This window comes from Oncorhynchus gorbuscha, unplaced genomic scaffold, assembly GCF_021184085.1.
Source record: "Oncorhynchus gorbuscha isolate QuinsamMale2020 ecotype Even-year unplaced genomic scaffold, OgorEven_v1.0 Un_scaffold_1208, whole genome shotgun sequence".
In the NCBI taxonomy this organism is placed as follows: Eukaryota; Metazoa; Chordata; class Actinopteri; order Salmoniformes; family Salmonidae; genus Oncorhynchus; species Oncorhynchus gorbuscha.
This window is the reverse complement of record NW_025746054.1, coordinates 49250-61117: the sequence shown is the minus strand read 5'-3', so window position 1 is coordinate 61117 and position 11868 is coordinate 49250. Positions and strand designations below refer to the sequence as shown.

General features: G+C 45.0%; 1 protein-coding gene across 1 annotated transcript; it reads right to left on the bottom strand.

The window, feature by feature from the left end:
* Window positions 1–322: 322 nt before the first annotated feature.
* Window positions 323–2995, bottom strand: LOC124021784 (carbohydrate sulfotransferase 1-like). Its single transcript, XM_046336899.1, has one exon. It carries the CDS (start codon window positions 2969–2971, stop codon window positions 1694–1696), a length of 1278 nt encoding a protein of 425 aa, XP_046192855.1. The 5' UTR covers window positions 2972–2995; the 3' UTR covers window positions 323–1693.
* Between the last annotated feature and the right edge of the window lie 8873 nt (window positions 2996–11868).

The window sequence follows — 11868 nt, the reverse complement described above, 5'->3', positions numbered from 1 at the left end:
GGAGACAGAGAGTGATACAGAGAGTGGGAGAGGGAGACAGAGAGAGAGCGACAGCGAGTGGGAGAGGGAGACAGAGAGTGGGAGAGGGAGACAGAGAGTGGGAAAGGGAGACAGAGAGTGGGAGAGGGAGACAGAGAGTGGGAGAGGGAGACAGAGAGTGGGAGAGGGAGACAGAGAGTGATACAGAGCGACATAGAGAGGGAGACAGAGAGGGAGACAGTGGGAGAGAGAGGGAGACAGAGAGACAGAGAGAGGGAGTGGAAGACAGAGAGAGTAAGACAGAGAGAGAGAGTGACAGACAGAGAGAGACCGAGAGAGAGAGAGAGACAGAGAGAGTAAGACAGAGAGAGAGAGCGACAGACAGAGAGAGAGCGACAGAGAGAGAGAGACAGAGACGGAGAGTGTGCTTCCATCCCCGGACCAGAGTAGGATCACAGCCTTGTGTTCTGCATCTCAATGGGCTCAGCCACCAATACTGATGAGCCACAGAGTGTGTGAATTCCCATATACAGCGTTATCTGTTCTGGGTAAACAGATAGAAATCACAGTCCACACTGTCCCTAAACTTCACTTTGACCTGGGCATTCACATCCTTCACTATTCAGTATAGCATTGTTTCTAAATACATTAAAGAGCCAAGGGAGTCAGATTTAGATTTGGTCATGAGTGATTTGCTTGCAGTTTTCTCTGAAAGGAATGGAAGACGATGCTTAATAAGATGAAAATATGTCTTCAATTCATAATAATTCTCTGTTTTGTTTTACCTTTAACGTTCTACGTTTGAATCCCTCTCAACAGATGCTAACATTCCATTGAGGAAATGCTTATACCAATCTGCCCCAGATACTGCGGTGGCAAGGGGTGTGATGTAACACTAATGCCTTTACCTCTGACTGGGTTTAGGAATGTTTCGGAAGTGCTGTTTATTGGTCACCAATGGAAAAAACACCCCCCCCCCCATGGACTCAATTGTGCCATTTCCTCTTGTTTCTGCTATGGATGCTGGGTTAGTATTCATGACTTTGTTAGGAACAGATGGTTAGAGACCCTGAACGCCTGATGCTGTGATAAAACATTCATACCACTTCCTGTGGGATTTAAGCCCTTTACTCAGGGGGGGTGTAGGTATCATGGGCTATTACACTGTGTTGTGTGACACCCTGTCACCAGTATTCCCCGTTCCCCTTGACAGAAAGACGATCCTGGTAAAGGTTGAGTGCAACATTCACTATTTATTGCACAGTTGGTCTTGTCCAGTCCAATGTTGTCCAGTCCTATAAAAGTCTGTTGTCCTCCTGCAACGCGGACTCAGTCACCCCTTAGAGGGAATGGCAACATTCACTGTGTGTGTTGATGCATCAGCTGGCATACAGGGAGTCTATGAGGACGGTGCTTTGCATTTAGTTCAGACGGCTGAAAGTCAAAGTCAATGGTCTTCATTATCAAATCCTCTGGAGTTGAATTTACGTTTGTAAACTGGTGTGTTCATCTCTAGGTTTTTTTTTTTTTAAATCAAACATTTTGTGCTGTTCCTAAACCAACAAGTGAACTCCCACCCTTAGATGACTTTAAAAATTCTTAAGTTGTAGTGCAAATTTTAAATCAAAAGACAAAAACACAAACATAACCCATGAAAATTATAAGGCAACATTTATAAATATATAAAACAATAGTCATCCGGGAACTATCTTTGTTAGGAAAAAGGTACAAAAGTTTTGTCCTGCACGAGTGAGAGTGACATGTTTTTCAGTTCCTCAGCTGACTTTACTGCCTTATAGCCCAGCTGATGTAGTACCTTGTGACACGTGGCCTGCGTGTACTCCACCATGTCGTAGGACAGTTTCAAGCGCCAGCTCTCGGCGTTGGCCGCTGAGTCCCTCACCGTACCGTACTTGTGTTTAGCCGACAGCTCGGTGCTGCCCCTAGTGTTGGTCTGTATCCACTCCTCCACGCTCTTGTCCATCGGCAGACCCAGGAAGTCATATATCTCCATGGTCTTCAGCAGAGGGTTCCTGGACAGATCCTCGTAACGCACCAGCATATACTTCCCTTTGAGCCAGTGGGGGTGGCTGAGTCCTGTCGACACAGAGCCGAGGAAGTCCTCACAAACCACCGTCAGCTGGCTGAGGTCCAGGTTGTAGGGCCTCCGCCCTGTGGCCCTCCAGATCCTCCACAGACGGTAGGTGTCCCGGAAAGTCTCGATCCGCGACGACAGGATCCCGCGAGGGTCGCGCACCAACTGGATAACCTTGATGTTCAGCCGAGGATCCTCCACCAGCGCCCGCAGGTCCCCGATCTCCGGCACACGCACAACCTTGATCGCCACGTGCCGCTTCTCGCGGCAGGCATCGGCCGCCAGGGTCATGTTGAGGGAGGCACACTTCTTGACGCAGTCACCCTCCTCTACATTGGCGTCGGTGGGTCCAAAGGCATCACACACGGGCAGCGAGCACAGCGCCCGGCTGGCCCCTCGACGAAACAGCTTGTCCGTGGTGTGGTTGGCCGGCGCCGGCTTAATGTAACTCTCTAGGAAGTAGAGGTCACAGCCGTAGAGGCTCCGCAGGAGATCGCGACTGGCACCCAGCATCACCCTGCGGTCGGCTGCGTTGCGGCTGTGAGATAGCCGAGGGATCAGAGTGGTCTGGACATGGTAGAGGGGCTCGAATAGGTAGAAGATGTCAGCATGCTGGTTGAGCAGCTGGCCCACGAAGGAGGAGCCGCTGCGCGTTGTAGCCAGCACCATGATGTGGGTCTTACGGGAGGCGTTGAAGCTGAAGTAGGGGTAGTCGTCGCAGCCGGCCCGCCCCTCTATGGGGGACTCTGTCTCGGAGCCTCCCAGGAGGCCACAGTTCTGGGGGCTTGGCACGGGGCAGAGCTGGAAGGGCTTGGAGGTGAGAGTCCGGATGGCGGTGTACTGGATGGCGATGGAGGCCAAGGCCAGCAGGATCACTGCCTTCCAGGAACATTGCATGGCTGGGCCACTTCATTTAGACGCCGGCGGAGCCAGTGTCAGAGAGAGGGGAGAGAGAAAAAGGTTCTGTGTCAGAGCCAAGTGACATATACCTGACAATAGACTCTAATAAAGAACTGAACTTGCAACAGTTGTTGTGAAGTGTAAATAATGATGTTAAGAGCACTAGTGTGAGAACTGTGTCAAGTGTGTTCTGTGTCAGTGCAACCCTGTGTCTATTGATGCTGTGTCATATCATTGTATTCTGTGTCAGTGTAGTGTGTTCTGTGTCAGTGCTGTATTCTGTGTCAGTGCAGTGTAAAGTGTAAGTGTCAGTGTGTTCTGTGTCACTGTGTCAGTGTAGTGTGTTCTGTGTCAGTGTGTGTGTTCTGTGTCAGTGTAGTGTCAGTGTGTTCTGTGTCAGTGTCAGTTATTCTGTGTCAAGTGTATTCTGTGTCATCTGTGTCAAGTGTGAGTGTGTTCTGTGTCAGTGTCAGTGTGTTCTGTGTCAGTGTCAGTGTTCTGTGTCAGTGTCAGTGTGTTCAGTGTAGTGTGTTCTGTGTCAGTGCAGTGTGTTCTGTGTCAGTGTGTTCTGTGTCAGTGTAGTGTGTTCTGTGTCAGTGTGTGTTTCTGTGTCAGTGTGTGTTCTGTGTCAGTGTAGTGTGTTCTGTGTCAGTGTAGTGTGTTCTGTGTCAGTGTAGTGTGTTCTGTGTCAGTGTAGTGTGTTCTGTGTCAGTGTAGTGTGTTCTGTGTCAGTGTGTTCTGTGTCAGTGTAGTGTGTTCTGTGTCAGTGTAGTGTGTCAGTGTAGTGTGTGTCAGTGTGTTTCTGTGTCAGTGTAGTGTGTTCTGTGTCAGTGTAGTGTGTTCTGTGTCAGTGTAGTGTGTTCTGTGTCAGTGTAGTGTGTTCTGTGTCAGTGTAGTGTATTCTGTGTCAGTGTAGTGTGTTCTGTGTCAGTGTAGTGTGTTCTGTGTCAGTGTAGTGTGTTCTGTGTCAGTGTGTGTTCTGTGTCAGTGTGTTTCTGTGTCAGTGTAGTGTGTTCTGTGTCAGTGTAGTGTATTCTGTGTCAGTGTAGTGTATTCTGTGTCAGTGTAGTGTGTTCTGTGTCAGTGTAGTGTATTCTGTGTCAGTGTAGTGTGTTCTGTGTCAGTGTAGTGTGTTCTGTGTCAGTGCAGTGTATTCTGTGTCAGTGTAGTGTGTTTTAGTGTATTCTGTGTCAGTGTAGTGTATTCTGTGTCAGTGTAGTGTATTCTGTGTCAGTGTAGTGTATTCTGTGTCAGTGCAGTGTATTCTGTGTCAGTGTAGTGTAGTGTCAGTGTAGTGTGTTCTGTGTCAGTGTAGTGTATTCTGTGTCAGTAGTGTCAGTGTAGTGTGTTCTGTGTCAGTGTGTGTTCTGTGTCAGTGTAGTGTCTGTGTCAGTGTAGTGTGTGTCAGTGTGTCTGTGTCAGTGTATTCTGTGTCAGTGTAGTGTGTTCTGTGTCAGTGTAGTGTCAGTGTGTTTCTGTGTCAGTGTAGTGTATTCTGTGTCAGTGTGTGTGTTCTGTGTCAGTGTAGTGTGTTCTGTGTCAGTGTAGTGTGTTCTGTGTCAGTGTAGTGTGTTCTGTGTCAGTGTAGTGTGTTCTGTGTCAGTGTAGTGTGTTCTGTGTCAGTGTAGTGTGTTCTGTGTCAGTGTGTATTCTGTGTCAGTGTAGTGTCTGTGTCAGTGTAGTGTATTCTGTGTCAGTGTAGTGTGTTCTGTGTCAGTGTAGTGTATTCTGTTCTGTGTGTGTTCTGTGTCAGTGTAGTGTGTTGTGTCAGTGTGTGTTCTGTGTCAGTGTCTGTGTCAGTGTAGTGTGTTCTGTGTCAGTGTAGTGTATTCTGTGTCAGTGTAGTGTCTGTGTCAGTGTAGTGTGTTCTGTGTCAGTGTAGTGTGTTCTGTGTCAGTGTAGTGTGTTCTGTGTCAGTGTAGTGTGTTCTGTGTCAGTGTCAGTGTGTTCTGTGTCAGTGTAGTGTATTCTGTGTCAGTGTAGTGTATTCTGTGTCTGTGTCAGTGTAGTGTGTTCTGTGTCAGTGTGTGTCTGTGTCAGTGTAGTGTATTCTGTGTCAGTGTGTTTCTGTGTCAGTGTAGTGTGTTCTGTGTCAGTGTGTTCTGTGTCAGTGTAGTGTGTTCTGTGTCAGTGTAGTGTGTTCTGTGTCAGTGTGTTCGGTGTCAGTGTGTTCTGTGTCAGTGTAGTGTGTTCTGTGTCAGTGTAGTGTGTTCTGTGTCAGTGTAGTGTGTTCTGTGTCAGTGCAGTGTGTTCTGTGTCAGTGTAGTGTGTTCTGTGTCAGTGTAGTGTATTCTGTGTCAGTGTAGTGTGTTCTGTGTCAGTGTAGTGTATTCTGTGTCAGTGCAGTGTATTCTGTGTCAGTGCAGTGTGTTCTGTGTCAGTGTGTTCTGTGTCAGTGTAGTGTGTTCTGTGTCAGTGTAGTGTGTTCTGTGTCAGTGTAGTGCAGTGTATTCTGTGTCAGTGTAGTGTGTTCTGTGTCAGTGTGTGTTCTGTGTCAGTGTCAGTGTGTTCTGTGTCAGTGCAGTGTATTCTGTGTCAGTGCAGTGTATTCTGTGTCAGTGTGTTCTGTGTCAGTGTAGTGTGTTCTGTGTCAGTGTCAGTGTGTTCTGTGTCAGTGCAGTGTATTCTGTGTCAGTGTGTGTTCTGTGTCAGTGTAGTGTGTTCTGTGTCAGTGTAGTGTATTCTGTGTCAGTGTAGTGTGTTCTGTGTCAGTGTAGTGTGTTCTGTGTCAGTGTAGTGTATTCTGTGTCAGTGTAGTGTGTTCTGTGTCAGTGTAGTGTGTTCTGTGTCAGTGTAGTGTGTTCTGTGTCAGTGTAGTGTATTCTGTGTCAGTGTAGTGTATTCTGTGTCAGTGTAGTGTGTTCTGTGTCAGTGTAGTGTATTCTGTGTCAGTGTAGTGTGTCAGTGTAGTGTGTTCTGTGTCAGTGTAGTGTGTTCTGTGTCAGTGTAGTGTGTTCTGTGTCAGTGTAGTGTGTTCTGTGTCAGTGTGTTCTGTGTCAGTGTAGTGTATTCTGTGTGTTCTGTGTCAGTGTCAGTGTGTTCTGTGTCAGTGTAGTGTGTTCTGTGTCAGTGTAGTGTGTTCTGTCAGTGTCAGTGTGTTGTCTGTGTCAGTGTGTTCTGTGTCAGTGTAGTGTGTTCTGTGTCAGTGTGTTCTGTGTCAGTGTAGTGTGTTCTGTGTCAGTGTAGTCTGTGTCAGTGTAGTGTGTTCTGTGTCAGTGTGTGTGTTCTGTGTCAGTGTCTGTGTCAGTGTAGTGTGTTCTGTGTCAGTGTAGTGTGTTCTGTGTCAGTGTAGTGTGTTCTGTGTCAGTGTAGTGTGTTCTGTGTCAGTGTATTCTGTGTCAGTGTAGTGTGTTCTGTGTCAGTGTAGTGTGTTCTGTGTCAGTGTAGTGTGTTCTGTGTCAGTGTAGTGTGTTCTGTGTCAGTGTAGTGTGTTCTGTGTCAGTGTGTGTTCTGTGTCAGTGTATTCTGTGTCAGTGTAGTGTGTTCTGTGTCAGTGTAGTGTGTTCTGTGTCAGTGTGTTCTGTGTCAGTGTGTGTTCTGTGTCAGTGTAGTGTGTTCTGTGTCAGTGTAGTGTGTTCTGTGTCAGTGTATTCTGTGTCAGTGTGTTTCTGTGTCAGTGTATTCTGTGTCAGTGTAGTGTGTTCTGTGTCAGTGTAGTGTGTTCTGTGTCAGTGTAGTGTGTTCTGTGTCAGTGTAGTGTGTTCTGTGTCAGTGTGTGTTCTGTGTCAGTGTAGTGTGTTCTGTGTCAGTGTAGTGTGTTCTGTGTCAGTGTAGTGTGTTCTGTGTCAGTGTAGTGTGTTCTGTGTCAGTGTCAGTGTGTTCTGTGTCAGTGTGTGTTCTGTGTCAGTGTAGTGTGTTCTGTGTCAGTGTAGTGTGTTCTGTGTGTGTAGTGTGTTCTGTGTCAGTGTAGTGTAGTGTCAGTGTTCTGTGTCAGTGTAGTGTGTTCTGTGTCAGTGTGTTCTGTGTCAGTGTGTTCTGTGTCAGTGTAGTGTGTTCTGTGTCAGTGTAGTGTGTTCTGTGTCAGTGTGTTCTGTGTCAGTGTAGTGTATTCTGTGTCAGTGTAGTGTGTTCTGTGTCAGTGTAGTGTGTTCTGTGTCAGTGTAGTGTGTTCTGTGTCAGTGTAGTGTGTTCTGTGTCAGTGTGTATTCTGTGTCAGTGTAGTGTGTTCTGTGTCAGTGTAGTGTATTCTGTGTCAGTGTAGTGTATTCTGTGTCAGTGTAGTGTGTTCTGTGTCAGTGTATTCTGTGTCAGTGTAGTGTGTTCTGTGTCAGTGTAGTGTGTTCTGTGTCAGTTCTGTGTGTCAGTGTAGTGTGTTCTGTGTCAGTGTAGTGTGTTCTGTGTCAGTGTAGTGTGTTCTGTGTCAGTGTAGTGTGTTCTGTGTCAGTGTAGTGTGTTCTGTGTCAGTGTAGTGTGTTCTGTGTCAGTGTAGTGTGTTCTGTGTCAGTGTAGTTCTGTGTCAGTGTGTTCTGTGTCAGTGTAGTTCTGTGTCAGTGTAGTGTGTTCTGTGTCAGTGTAGTGTGTTCTGTGTCAGTGTAGTGTGTTCTGTGTCAGTGTAGTGTGTTCTGTGTCAGTGTATTCTGTGTCAGTGTAGTGTGTTCTGTGTCATTCTGTGTCAGTGTAGTGTGTTCTGTGTCTAGTGTGTTCTGTGTCAGTGTGTTCTGTGTCAGTGTGTTCTGTGTCAGTGTAGTGTGTTCTGTGTCAGTGTAGTGTGTTCTGTGTTGTAGTGTGTTCTGTGTCAGTGTGTTCTGTGTCAGTGTAGTGTGTTCTGTGTCAGTGTAGTGTGTTCTGTGTCAGTGTAGTGTGTTCTGTGTCAGTGTAGTGTGTTCTGTGTCAGTGTAGTGTGTTCTGTGTCAGTGTAGTGTGTTCTGTGTCAGTGTAGTGTGTTCTGTGTCAGTGTGTTCTGTGTCAGTGTAGTGTGTTCTGTGTCAGTGTATTCTGTGTCAGTGTAGTGTGTTCTGTGTCAGTGTGTTCTGTGTCAGTGTAGTGTGTTCTGTGTCAGTGTAGTGTGTTCTGTGTCAGTGTAGTGTGTTCTGTGTCAGTGTGTGTTCTGTGTCAGTGTAGTGTCTGTGTGTAGTGTGTTCTGTGTCAGTGTAGTGTGTTCTGTGTCAGTGTAGTGTATTCTGTGTCAGTGTAGTGTGTTCTGTGTCAGTGTAGTGTATTCTGTGCCTCTGCTTTCTATGTGACCTCCAGCGATGTGCCAGATGGCTTTCCCTCTGTTGTGGCTTGTTGCTTCTACTGAATAAGCTGATATCAAAAGTCTCTTATGTCCACTGAATGCTCAATCACTAATGTACCGTTAGCTCACCCTCCACTAATCTCTGCCCTAAAGGAGAGGTTGAGAGAGAGAGAGAGAGAGAGAGAGAGAGAGAGAGAGAGAGAGAGAGAGAGAGAGAGAGAGAGAGAGAGAGAGAGAGACAGATAGAGAGGGGAGAGAGAGAGACAGATAGAAAGGGAGAGAGAGAATCAAGTAGCCAGAAATATAAATCATAATGAATTGTTTCTCTGACCAGCTAGCTTTTGTAATTGAAGTAATATGTCTGTGTAGAGGTGAGTGCAGAACACCATTCATAAAGACATGTAAACCATCCACAGTAGCACAACGTTCTACGGTTTGAATTCATGTCATAAAAAGAGGGAATCCATAAAAAAATGAATTAACATGACACTTCAAAAGGCTTTGTGTGGCAGTGATACATTATGTAGGATAAATGCCTTTGTATTTCTGTACAAAAATGTGATCGCTCTGAATGGTAGTCAGTCACTACAATCAGCATTCATCATCATCAGCTCAGGCTCCTCTTTCTGGGCGCTCAGTTCCGCTCTGATTCCACCTCAACCGAATTCACATTGTTACACCGGGAACAAAAACCCAAACGCTGAAAAATATAGACTTTTAAAATGTAACGACTTTATTCCAAACTATAGGCCTAAATTAACTTTGAAATATTAAAATATCACAATGCTCCCTCTATCCCATATCACTACAGAACAATAAGAATTGTAGGACATTAGATGTCCGCGAAGTAAGTCCAATGAATGGTAGGCCTAAGCATCTATTTGTTTATTTATTTTTTATGTAGATAGTGATACCTATAGCCCAGGTTATTCCTCTGACAGACACTTGAGCAGTGGCCCAATATCATAAGAAATCAGCACACGATAAAATAGCATAGACTATTACAATTGTAATAACGCATTAAACACCGCTTTGCCACTATGTGGATGGAATAATTGCGCCACCTGTAGAAAAGTGATGTTTTAAACAGCATGCGACTGGCAAGTAATGTCTACCGACAGAGATAACGGTTTGTGTCCGTCTGTGCGCGCGGGGGCGCAGGGTAAGCTTCTCCGATGCATATACGCTAAATATAAACATGTCATGCACCACAACCAACTAACCAAACATAATGGAAGGCATGGATTGAATATTTGTAAAACAATAACTTTATCCACACATTGGTACATGTTTTAAATGAACCCACCCTCCTGCAATTAGATCGCAAAATATAGTGGAAACACATTGAGCACGTCTGTTTCCACAGGATTGCCTAGTTACCTTATTGACGGCTGTGTTTAAGGACTGCCGTCAATCGCAAAGAAAAGTAGCAGCCGTGCGATTTTTCCAATCACAGACAACCGGTCTGGTTTCCACTAAAGCAGTATCCCCGGTACGCTCCTCGGCTTTGTCCCCGCTTCTGCCATCGGGATAGCGGAGAAATAAGAGGAATATTCTTGCGCAATAGATCCATGAGTATTCACACTTAAGAAACCATTTACAAAACCGAATAGTGTCGGGAAACACCCTACACGGAAAAATAACTGATTGAAATGAAAGATGTGGAACACCAGGAGCTTCGTGCACCGCATCCGTCGCGCAGTCAGGTTTCTTTCAACTGATGCGAGGAGGCTGTGTGCGTGTGAGGTAGGCTACACATGGACTGAATGTCTGGACCACCCCAAACGCTCCTCTCTCTGGCTCTCACGCTCACTCACTCACTCACTCAAATTCAAACGCAGACTTAGTCAGGTTTTAACCCATCTAGAACACTTGTCAGAATGTACGCAATGGCCACAATTATCCTGTTATTGGCCCCCACTGCGCCTGTTGTTTATTTACATTAGCATACGAGATTATTTCAGAAACTAGAGGAGATATTTGCTTTTCAAATAAGATATTAAGATATTAAGATATTAAGATTAAGTAAGTAAGTATATATTAAGTATATAGTATGTGTAACGGCGTTCATCTGTTGAAGGAAGAGAGTCGGACCGAAATGCAGTGTGTTGGTTACTCATGACTTTAATAAATGAAGAGCGTAACATGAAATAACTCATAAATACAAAACAAAAAACAGAACGTGAAACTTATTACAGCCTATCTGGTGAACACTACACAAAGACAGGAACAATCACCCACGAAATACAAAGCGAAACTATGGCTCCCTAAATACGGTTCCCAATCAGAGACAACGAGAATCACCTGACTCTGGTTGAGAATCGCCTCAGGCAGCCAAGCCTAACTAGACACACCCCTAATCAGCCGCGATCCCAAATAATACAAACCCCAATACGAAAACAACATATAAACCCATGTCACACCCTGGCCTACCCAAACATATAACAAAAACACAAAATACAATGACCAAGGCGTGACAGTATGTATAAGCTGGAAGTAGAGGACTAGGCGTTGTTGTTTACTAGTTTACTCAATTAGGGGAGGGGTGGTAGGGTTAGAAAGTAATATAAAGGACAATATATTTAAAACAAGTAGGTATTTCTTTATTTGGACTTTTTTCTACATTGTAGAATAATAGTGAAGACATGCAAACTATGAAATAACATGTATGGAATCATGTAGTCACCAAAAAAAAGTGTTAAACAAATCCAAATACATTTTATTTTTTAGATTCTTCAAATAGCCAACCTTTGCCTTGATGACAGCTGTCACACCCTGACCATAGAGAGCCCTGTGACTAGGGGGTGTTCTAGTTTAAATGTTCTATGTTGGTGTTTTGTATGGTTCCAAATTAGAGGCAGCTGGTAATCGTTGCCTCTAATTGGGGATCATATTTAAGTAGCCATTTTTCCCACCTGTGTTAGTGGGATATTGTTTTGTGTTTGTGCAGGTGCATGTGCACCACTTCTTCACATTGTTATTGGTTTATTGTTTTTGTTTAAAGTTTCACCGAAATAAAGATGTGGAACTTCTATCAACGCTGCGCCTTGGTTCGCTCATTGCGACGATCGTGACAACAGCTTTGCACACGCTTGGCTTTCTCTCAACCAGCTTCATGAGGTAGTCAACTGGAATGCATTTCAATAACAGATGTGTCTTGCTAAAAGTTGATTTGTGGAATTCCTTTCCTTCTTAATGTGTTTGAACCAATCAATTGTGTTGTGACAAGGTATGGGTATACAGAAGGTAGCCCTATTTGGTAAAAGACCAAGTCCATGTTGTGGCAAGAACAGCTCAAATAAGCAAAGAGAAATGACAATCCATCATTACTTTTAGACATGAAGGTCAGTCAATGCGGAAAATTTCAAGAACTTTGAAAGTTTCTTCACGTTCAGTCGCATAAACCATCAAGCGCTGTGATGAAACTGGCTCTCATGAGGACGAACCGCCACAGGAAAGGAAGACCCAGAGTTAACTCTGCAGCAAAGATTAAGTTCATGAGAGTTACCAGCCTCAGAAATTCTAACCCAAATAAATGCTTCACAGAGTTCAAATAACAGACCCATCTCAACATCAACTGTTCAGACAAGACTGCATGAATCAGGCCTTCATGGTTGAATTGCTGCAAAGAAACAATTACTAAAGGACACCAATAATAAGAAGAGACTTGCTTGGGCCAAGAAACACCAGCAATGGACATTGGACTGGTGGAAATCTG

Bases quoted from the DNA above. Each gene is read 5' to 3' on its own strand.
- LOC124021784 (XM_046336899.1), bottom strand. From the start codon at position 2,971: ATGCAATGTTCCTGGAAGGCAGTGATCCTGCTGGCCTTGGCCTCCATC.